At 36.5% G+C, this 11,277-nt stretch overlaps 1 protein-coding gene across 14 annotated transcripts in view; it reads left to right on the top strand.

The window, feature by feature from the left end:
* The first annotated feature begins 657 nt into the window (after window positions 1-657).
* LOC134529594 (kinesin-like protein KIF13A) overlaps window positions 658-11,277 on the top strand; it is a 150,550-nt gene continuing 139,930 nt past the window's right edge. For 13 of the 14 annotated variants that reach the window (XM_063363859.1, XM_063363860.1, XM_063363858.1 and 10 more), the window contains exon 1: window positions 658-929. In XM_063363859.1, coding sequence (XP_063219929.1) covers window positions 875-929 — 55 coding nt within the window. In that variant the 5' untranslated portion in view covers window positions 658-874. The remainder of the gene's footprint in view (window positions 930-11,277) is intronic. The other variant, XM_063363850.1, reaches the window with a different exon arrangement.

Below are 11,277 nucleotides of genomic sequence, written 5' to 3'. Positions count from 1 at the left end.
CACCCGCGCGGCCGATAAGATAACTAGTTACGTAAAATTTTTACCAACATTCTTCCAACACTTATTTTCCACGTCACCATTTGTTATGTACTCAAATAAGTATAGAACCTTATATGTAAACCACTTTAATAACATGTTATATCCCTAACGCTACATGCTGCCTATTGATACACACAAAAAAACATCCGTCCGTTAATACACTACAGGTACTCTACAATTACGTACTCCTGTCTAACACTGGATAAGAACTAACCCTTCACACATACTTATTTTCTGCTCTTAATCTGAGCGTTTGTGTCCAATCTTGTTAATGTAAACTGCTGCACAAAATAATCTTGATTTTTTTTTCCGTTCTTCAGATCCGAGAACATGTTTTGTTAGTAGAATACACGTTTGTCAATTGTTTTTTTTTTACAGTTTATAATTCCAAATTTTATCTAGCCATACTGATAGGCCGTATATATTTTCTTAAGTTTTAATTTTTTCTACCACATAAGCATATATTTATTATGATAATAAAATCTGTTCTCTTTAGCATTAATGCTTTTTTAAAAATATATTGCTCCTTTAAATAATTGTTTTTAACAACTTCAATTGCGAAGGTGTTTTGTGTTTAGAATTAAACTACACTTCTCCGGCCCACTTGCGCTTTGCTGTTGAAAACATACTGTGTTTACTTTTTCTCTGGATGCTCGAGCAGTCAACCAATATGCAAATTAACTGAAATGGCGAAATCTGAATTGTGCTGTGTTTTTGACGTATTTATAATGTTCAAGGTGTTTTTTCGGTAAAGATGGGTTGAATATGTTTAAAGAACCCCAAACGTCACTAAAATTGTTTTGCCAGTGTTGAAAATAGTTTACATACGAACGAAATGGCCTGTGATAAAATTAAAGTGGCTGTCAGAGTTCGACCGTTTAATAGAAGAGGTAATTTGTTGTTTTTATATTAGGGGTTAGGTGGTTAATTTAACAATCAGTTATCTTTAGTCGTAGTTTGTGCATATAATATTATATTCACTATTTTATTGACTGTTTTACAACAATACTGTTAAGAAATAATTTATTTGTCATGAGTTTAATATGATTATGTCATAGATTTTTAACATAATTGTAGAATGTTTGTGCGATCTTGTGTGCGCCCACGTATTTGCTAAGGCATTTTGACATACATTAAAACATACATGCATGGTAACAATATGCTGTTATCACTATGCCCATTTTGACACATACGGTTTTGCACATGACACTTTTTTTTACACTATTCATGAATTTGCATAAGTGGAAATTGCCTGTGTGTATGGGAACTATTATGATAGCTTTGATGAGGTACTTGGTTAAATTTTTGTAGCTGATAAGTCAATTGTGTATTTCCACATTCGTAGATCCAAAGTTTAGTCTTGATAAGTTGGATGCATAAGGTTTTTACATTGCCAAAACAACTAACTTGCAAGACCAATCTTCGAAGATACAGGAATATTAATACTGGTATAATTTAAGAATGAGGTATATAATAGGCCTAAGCCTATCAGGTTGTTAATAAAGTGAATAATTTTTATGCGTTTTATTATTGGTAAATTGTTGGTATTTATAACAGAATTCGTACACATCCTTAATTTAGTTTAATTTTGTATTTGACCTTAAATGTTCTTAAATTTTACCTTTGATCCTATTAAAATCCGTAATAAACATTTACAATCACTTTAAACAGTGGGATCTCAAAATTTGAGAAACATTTTGGGATTGTAGAGGTATTTTTTTTTGTTAAATCTGGAAAAACAATTACCAAAATTGTTAGGTTTAGGTATATTTATGTGGTTTGTTTTTATTTTGCTTACATAATTAATGCTGACCCTATTTTATCTATAAAAAAAAAAAAGTAAAGTTTTTAAAAATTTGTGTTACTGGTAGATACTTTCAGCCTTGTCTCCAACTCCCCCTCCGTAGTAATTGCTGCCAGCAATATTTTATGTTGACAGCTGTGGCAATTATCTCTTCCCACCTAGCTGACAAAACAAGTGTCCTCATGGCACAAGGGGCCAAGAAAACGCTTGCTTACCTCTGTTTCCCAAGCTCTTATACACTGGACAGAGATGAAAGTAACATGCTACGTTTTCACATTTTTTTTTTTGTTTTCTTTCAGTTATTAAAAAAAGAAAACAAACCAATAATATAAATACAAATATGCTAGATAATAATAGCCATTAAACAGTATTTATTTTCATCATATGAAATAAACAAATCAGTTTTAACTTTCTTTGACCTACAGCTTTGATTGCAGCTAATAAAAGCTACTAAAAATCACTCTCTAATTGTTTTATCAGGGAAGGAATAATGTTTTAAAATAATTCATTTTTAAAAATTAATTCATTACCTACAGAATAAGTTTAGTGTTTCTGCTGATCACAATGTGAACTAAAATACTTTACACATGTTGTTGGCCTCATAACTACCCAACAGCCCAAAAAATATATATTTTAATGTTAAAAAGAACAAATTTTTGAGGATAGATCTGGATTCTGCAGAAGTATGAAGCACTGTTTATTTCACTAAGTGGCTTTCATGAATCCATCCCGATTCCCATGAGAAATAATTCTTTCCCACCAGAAAATCTTCCAAACTGAAAATTACATTCTAGCACAGTCCTAATAAGAACACATTGTCTTGATTGAATTGTTTTTATTGTTTAACAAATGTTGGTTAACAACCAATAAAAATGGAACGACTCGCACCATTAGATAGGAATAAAACATGAAAAATAACAGCTGCATAATTAATCAAATTGGATCCGTCCTGCCAGTAAAATGGTGACAGTAAAACATGAAACATTGCTGCTTACAAAATCCCGAACCAGGTAAAATCTCTCAAGGGAAACAACTTCATAATAAGATGAAGGCTAGAGGCAATATACAAATGACAAACAGTCATAATTCCAGACCAAATTTGAAAAGGGCAGCTAATATAAATTTAGAGAAACAAAGGCACATGTTGCTGATCTCCCATCCCAAGGACTTGTTGCCCTAAGCGAATAAAGACATGTGAGCACACAGTAAAATACATGTTAACCACTAAACAACTTCAGCATACAGCCATCACCTGTTCATAGCCATTCTCCTCAGCGAGGTGCCCACGAGCGAATACCTGAGCGATGCCGCACAACTGAGAGTGCTTCAAGCGCAACTAGATGTGTTTGGGTCTGTTGGCCAGGAAAATGGAGAGGAGAGGACACAGGCAAGGAAGGGACAGAGGCAGGTGGTTTACACGTAAAGTCAGCAGGGGCGATAACCAATAACAGTGACACTGCTCACACTGGGAATATAGGCCTAAAGGTAAAATTGGCAAGAATTTCACTGTATTTTGGGTGTGGCTGACTTAACCTAATCAATCATTTCACTTTAGGATCACCTAGATCTGCAAAAATCTAGATATCTTGGAATAACCTTGTCACTATGGAAATTCCATTCCTGGAAAACCCACACAACCAATGGCAGTGTAAAATAACATAACGTCACAAAAAGTTCATCACTTTCGGAGTCACAATGCTTAGCATGGCCCGTGCATACATGAACATTCGTTGTAAGTAAATGTGATCCACAATGAATTTGGTGCAATATTAATATAATTGTGCAATAGGTATCACATGAATTTTCAGTCACTATTTTGTTAAAGCATCATAAAATGCACTATTATATATTCTACATCCACAAACTTCCACATTCACAAAAAAAAATTACTTTATGAACATTCATTGCTAGCTACATTCTTAAAGATGGACCAAAGATCAAAATTATCTGATATCTACCTGACATTCATATAATCTCACACAAAACGAAAATGTTCTAGTAGAATCATCAAATTATTTATTAAACCTTCAAATAAAAAAAGTCATGAAACTTAATACTTTATAGTTTTTTTCAAAATAAGAAATATAAACAAATACAATAAAATTGATAAAAATAATTGTAGAATTCATATGAATTCCAAAATATACATCATCACCTAAAGTTGCACAACATGCTCTTGAAATTCTTCTGATGTGTGTGTTGTGTGTGTGCTTGACCATCATTAACCATTGTGTTTTATCAGTTTCAAACAAAACATTTTTATTTAGAATTTTTTTATTCATTATATACACCGCAAATGGGCTTTCACCTTGCAGAAAGGAGTCCTCTCCCTACTTCACTATTCCATTACATTTAGCTTGCCCGCAGGTATTTTGTGCCCCTCACTTCCAATACCTTCCCCTCAAGCACATTCTACTCCCACCCAGTCCACACTAGGAAGTGCTTTCGTTTTTCGGTTTGCCTTCACTCCCTCTGTATCTTCCACTTATGGTTTCTCCTCCTTCTATACCCACCTATGTGTAGCCTATCTTCCAGCTTCCACCTTGTTCACCTTCAATAGTTTCACCAGCCTTTCTACCCACCTTCTCCCCTGTAGCATTCTACAGCTCCTTGATCATCCCTGATGGTCTGTCTTTCCTGCTCTTCCCCTTCCCTTCTTCACATACTCATTACCCATCTCACTGCACTGCACTGTACCTTCTCAAGTACTCTTAAATCCTTTACCAGATACGGGTCTCAAATAGCTGCAGCATACCCGGTCATTGACCTCACCAACGTGTAGTACGCCTTTGCCTTAACCTTCCTTCCTGTTCTCTTCAGTGTCATGCCAGTCAGCCCCAGACTCCTCCTCCCCTTCTTTACCACCTCCTGTACCTGCTTCTCCCATCCCAGATTTTTCTGCAAGCTTACCTCAAGTACTAGTACTTCCTCCTGTATCTCTTGCCCCTTCCAGAAATAAAGTTCCTTTTATACTATCTTTGTAAACCTAACCACTTAGTCTTTGTACATTTAACTCCATCCCTTGCTTTACTGACCTGTGCTTTAGCCTGTTCAGATCATCTTTCAGGTTTTCCTCCTCTCCCACTATTTCACACAAAACACAGCCATATGCAAACATCCTCAACTTACTTTCCATTTAATCATAATATTGAATATAAGGGGTCTCATAAAACACCCCTGAAGTACCCCAGATGTCACATCCCTCTTCTTCAATCTTTCCTATCCCTAAGGATTTCTTCTGCCCAATTTACCACACTGATGTCCCTTACCAATCTATCCACCTTCTCCATCAGCCTCCTGTGTGGCATCCTGTTAAATGCCTTCTCAAATTCAATAAAGATGGCATTCGCCATTTTCCCACCATCCACTGCTTCTACCAGGTGCTGTAGCAGCCTAGCCATCTGTGTCTTACAAGAGAAACCCCTCCTTAAACCATGTTGCCTCTCATCCATCCAACCCTATAGCTCTTTCTCCTACTGTATCAGGCTACCAGTGTTTCCATCCCCTTTCCTACACTTGATGTCAGGCTGACTGGCCTGCAGCTTGAAGGTATGTACAGCCACTGCCTCTGTAGCTGCCCTTCCTTCAGTAACTGTGTACACAGCAACTTTAAATATCTACATAGTACCACCTTGCCCCCTAGTCCTTGCCCCCATCAGGCCCAGCTGTGTTCCTCCCTTTTAGCCTCCTCACTTCCCTGTTCACATCTTCTATCCCTATTTTGAGCCCTCCCTTTCCCTTTGGCTTCTCTGCTTTTGTCCCATTGCGTACTTTGCCATCCTCAAAAAAGACAAATACTGCTTGTGAAGCAACTGTGCCTTCTTGCCTTCTCCAGGTCCTCCGCACACTCCTGCCCCTCTCTCCCTCTCAGTACCAGTAGTCTCTCCTCTCCGACACAGTTGTACAGATTTGTCCAATTCACTTTTACCCCATCCACCATCAGCCTTTCCATGTAAACATCCCTTGCCTCCCTGGTTTTCTTTCCCAGTTCCTTCCTGAGCTCTCCCCTCCTAGCTTCCGTACCTTAGCATCTCTCTCCCTTAATAGGGAGGATCCCCCCTCCATTTTCTTACACTCCTTTTGGGAACAAAACACATCCCATTTGTCTTGTGAGCCATTCCACCTCAATTCAGGCAGTTAGCAAGATAATGTGTCAGGTCACCATCTCAGATTTGCTTTAAAAAATTACAGCAGTTACAACCAGTGCAGACAAGAAGTATGCCAAAAGGATTTTGTCCCAAAAAAATTTTTCCCCATGTTATAGCCTTTTGAAGTTGGTTCAAAATCAAAAAAGGTGGAAAAAGGGGTGTTTTTTAAATGAGCGGCATTTCAAAACTATTTTACTGATTTTGTTGATTTTTTTTGATTTTGTACCTATTATAGTGAACTACAGAGTGGAATAGTTCCAATGAGCCCAACGACAATATCTTTAAGGGGGGGAAACTAAAAAATTTGGCAAAAAATTTAGATTTTTTTGGATTTTCAAAAAAAAAATTTTATGTGGAATAATCAATTTTCATAAAAAGTAATTCTGGTAATATGTAGACCTATTACAGTAGTTTTACAGGAAAAATTGTTTTTAATTCTATGATGCATGGAATTATTAAAATTTAACTTTAAAATTTTCAAAATTTGACAAAAGTGCCATTTTTGATTGAAAATTACTGAAAAACCCCATATTTTAAAAATCTGAAAATTTGTAACTTTGTAGTCCTCACCTTTATTAATAGCATGCACTTTGTTGGATATTGTGTTTTTGCCTGTAAACATTTCTAGAATTTTTTGAAAATGTAATGTCATTACCTTTTGTATGTTGTGCATATTCAATTAATAAATGTTTTGTTGGTATCTAAATAGTATGTGATAATTTGTAACTGGTTTTGTATGAGGGGAAACCTTGGGAAATATGAAGGGGGAGTCCCTATCTGAATATTCCCAGGCGCTTGCTGTAAGGGGAATCCCTGGTAGCTTGAGGGAAATCCCTGGTGACCATAGGGGGAATCAACTACAAGACTACAAGGGAATTCCCAAACTTTTGCTGTTACAGTTGTGTTGTGTGTGTTCATGGGTAATGTTTAGCTAGTGAACTAAATCATGTCTGACTTTCATAGTACGGAGAGAATTAAATGTGTGGACTACATTAAAAGGCACAAAAAAAGTGTGTATAAAAGTAAATGTGTGAGGATGTGTAAGGTGAATGATTTAGCAGATGATATTCAAAAGTTTGTGGGTGTATCTGTTTCAGTAAATAAAAATGATATTTTGTGTAGCAACTGTGTTACTTTTTATAAAAAGAAATTTCTGGAACTTGCTGAAGATGCAGAAGAAACATCCACATCAGAGAATTTTATTCCGGAGGATGAACTAGTAAGTGTTAAATAGCAGTCTCATTAAAACATTAAATGTAGAAGTATCACCATTGAAATCCCCTTCAGAGGTGAGATTGGATAGGAGAGAAGGTTATGCGAGGAAAAAGAAGATAAAATTAGTTGATGAGTTAAAAACTTCTGCTGTGAACAAATTACAAGACATATATCACGTGCATCTTTCAAGTGAGTCTAATGATGAAATGCCTGTGTGTGTCAATTGTAGTCTATGGTTTTTGAATATTGACTCAGCTCTTCATACTTGTAACTACAATGGAAAAGTACAGCTACTAACATTGGTACCACAAACATTTAGTAAAACTGTATTGAAGGAAAAATTACCTTCAGTGTCAAAGTACCTCATTGATAAATGTCGCACAGTTATAAAAAATAAGGGAATTTATGCTCAACCTGACCCCTATAGTGGACATCCTGTACCTACACAGGTACAAGATCTAGCATTATCATATTACCTAGAAGATAGTAAAGACTGTTCAAGGGAAAGTCCAAACAAAAAGATGTTATTTGCATTAAGGATGGTAATGGCGAGAAAGTAAAAAAGGTTAAAAGATTCATGACAAGGTCCATCAAAGAGGCATACAAAGCATTCAAAAAAGATAATCCTCTTATAGAAATTAGTCTTTCAAAGTTTTATGCCTTACGACCAAGATGGGTGAAAATTCAGCCAGAACAGACTGTGTGTTCTTGTATTTACTGCAGTAACATGCAACTTATCTGTGTAGCTCTTCGAAATGTAACAAATAACCAAATTGATGAAGACTATCTTCTACTGAAGTGTTTGTGTGACGAAACAAGGAATGAAGATTGCTGGCTCGAGGAGTGTGGTGACTGTCCTGGCACAGAAACATTAACTGTTGAAAACTTTGGCTTGGATGAAGGGGAAGAAGTTACATTTGCGATTTGGGAACATGGTGACCTCATAAAAAAAACTGTATCTGTAAATAATTTTCTGGAACATGTAAGGCATTGGGTTAAAAAAGCTATTCCTCACAGTTACATTAGGAAAATACAAAGGGAAGGAATAGCTGAAGCAAGAAGTTCTGTCCAACAAAATAATGCTCTTGTTTTACATTTTGATTTTGCTGAGAACTGGTCAGTTGTATTGCCTGATGAAATCCAAACTTACCACTGGCAAACTGATCAGCTTTCACTGTTTACCTGTGTTGCATACTTTGGTGCGGAAATAAGAAGTTTTGTTATAGTATCTGATGATATAGCTCACGACTCTGCTCACGTTCTCTGTGCTTTAGAGGTTATAAAACTGGAAATTTCAAAATTTTGTCAGTTAGAACTTTTGAGTTCAATAGTGTACATTACAGATGGGGCAGCTGGACATTTCAAAAATAGGTTTCAGCTGTATGAACTATGTAAAAATACTCAAACTGTTGAAAAAAAATGGATTTTTTCTGCTACAGGGCATGGCAAAAGTGCATGTGATGCAATAGGTGGTTTGTGTAAACACTTTGCAACTAAGTTCAATCTTCGGGCAGAGTGTGTTAATGCCATTAGAGATTCTGCTTCATTTGTTGCTGAAGTAGGTAACCTTGTACCAAAGATAACTCTATTGGCTCTTGAAAGTAAAACAATTCAAACGTATAGGTCATCTAAGGAAAAAGAATGGGCTACTGTAAAACCAGTTGTTGGAATACAATCTAAACATTACTGGCTGATTAAAAATGAGACATACATGGGACGCACAATTAAAGATAAAATAGAAATAGTTGTACAATCTAACCAGATTAAAACACATTATTCAATAAATGATTTCCAAGTAGGCCAGTTCGTTGCTTGTGTATACGATCAGAATTGGTGGATGGGACAGATCACTGGTATATCTAAAGAGTTGAACGACATGACAGTGTCTTTTATGCATCCCCATGGTCCAGCTAAAGGGTTTCAGTGGCCACAGGAATCTGGAAAGAAGAAGGATGAATGTCCGGTGCCACTACAAAATGTTTTGTTAGCAGTAAGCAATCCTACTCCACTTGGACAATCAGCAAGACTCCACACTTTCGACAAAGCTGAGTTGATGAAGATCCAGCAGATCTACTGTCTTTAATCAGCCAAATAATATTTTAGGAAGTTTGTCAATATATGTTACATATAGTTGAGGAAGGGTAAGCAGTCTACATATAATTAATTATAGGTACATATTGTTGGTTTCAATTTTACTTTGAAATTTTGGTTTTCATGCAAGTTAAAGAGTATGCATATGTATTATATGTGTGTATATGTATTGTGCATATTATGTTAATGTGATAATGTATACACAGACTCTCCTTTTGTAATTCCCAAGGTTTCCCCAATTTACAAATTACATCTCACTTTTTGGAAACTAACAAAACATTTGTTAATTGAGTGTGCAGACCTTAGAAAATGTAAGAAAATTACATTTTCAAAAAATTCTAGAAATGTTTACAGGCAAAAACACACTATCCAACAAAGTGCATGCTATTACTAAAGGTGAGGACTACAAAGTTACAAATTTTCAGATTTTTAAAATATGGGATTTTTGAGTAATTTTCAATCAAAAATGGCACTTTTGTCAAATTTTGAAAATTTTAAAGTTAAATTTTAATAATTCCATGCATCATAGAATTAAAAACAATTTTTCCTGTAAAACTACTGTAATAGGTCCACATATTACCAGAATTACTTTTTATGAAAATTGATTATTCCACATAAAAAATTTTTTTTGAAAATTCAAAAAAATTCAAATTTTTTGCCAAATTCTTTAGTTTCCCCCCCTTAAAGATATTGTCGTTGGGCTCATTGGAACTATTCCACTCTGTAGTTCACTATAATAGGTACAAAATAAAAAAAAATCAAAAAAATCAGTATAATAGTTTTTAAATGCCGCTCATTTAAAAAACACCCCTTTTTCCACCTTTTTTGATTTCGAACCAACTTCAAAAGGCTATAACATGGGGAAAAAATTTTTTGGGACAAAATCCTTTTGGCATACTTCTTGTCTGCACTGGTTGTAACTGCTGTAATTTTTTAAAGCAAATCCGAGATGGTGACCTGACACGCTCCTGCCTGAATTGAAATGGAATGGCTCACGTAGGCCCTCAATCCCTGCCCACCTACCATTCTCTGCCACTAAGTGTGCCTCCGCCCCAATGTTATCCACTCTATCCCATGCTTTCACCATGTTCCCTGCCTTTTGTTTTCAACCCTCTGCCCCATTTGGTTTCTGCCATGGGACCATGTAGTCGCTGATCCCCTCCATCACCTTACAGCTCACCACTGCCTCCCAGTCTCATCAGCACCACGTCTAGTAGAGATTACAATTTTCCGCAGACCCTCTACCCTTCTTGGTGTGCGCCTCAACCAACTGCCCGAGGCCTATCACTGCTTCCCTGTTCCCATCTCCTCTGGTCCCTGTTCAACACCACCTGTCATGCTGAGATCGCCAGCTGCAATCACCCAACTCTCCTCTCCCAGTATGTCTAGCCTATCCCTTTACTACAGGATGGTCTCTTGCATTGGTGGTCAGTACCTGCAAGCCGTGCAATCTAAGTCTTTCCAGTTCTTCCTTCATCTTTTCTATTCCCTCTCTGTAAATTAGATCATTTCTCTCCCCCTCCCCCTCCTCCAGAAGAATATACTTCTTATTATTACTTTGGTTAAGTCTCCCAACCACCTTTTTCCTTTGTATATGTGGTGCACTTGACACCCAGCTCCCTTTATCTCAGCACCCCTCATCATAGTCATCTATCATAAAAGTTTTTTCTTTCTCCCTCATTGCTGCAGCTCTCTTTTTTGCAAACCTCCTCTCTACTGGTATCTCCCTTCTTCCTGACTGCTTTTATCTGCACCCTACTTCTGACCCTCTACCACTCTTCCCCCCAACTTATGGCCCTCCAATACCCTTTCTACTTTGTATAGTTTGATTTACCTCTCCTTTTTTATGTCCCCTTTTTTTCCAAACACCTCAGTTTATTCTCTAGCACCACCTGCTTTTCTTGATCCAGTAACCTTTTTCCTTTTCAGTTCCTCCGTTGATGCACTTATCATTGCACCTAGTACTCCACTAACATTCTG

Source organism: Bacillus rossius, chromosome 2 (assembly GCF_032445375.1).
Source record: "Bacillus rossius redtenbacheri isolate Brsri chromosome 2, Brsri_v3, whole genome shotgun sequence".
Lineage (NCBI taxonomy): Eukaryota > Metazoa > Arthropoda > Insecta > Phasmatodea > Bacillidae > Bacillus > Bacillus rossius.
Note: the sequence above shows the minus strand (reverse complement) of the source record. Positions and strands in the feature narration are given on the sequence as shown.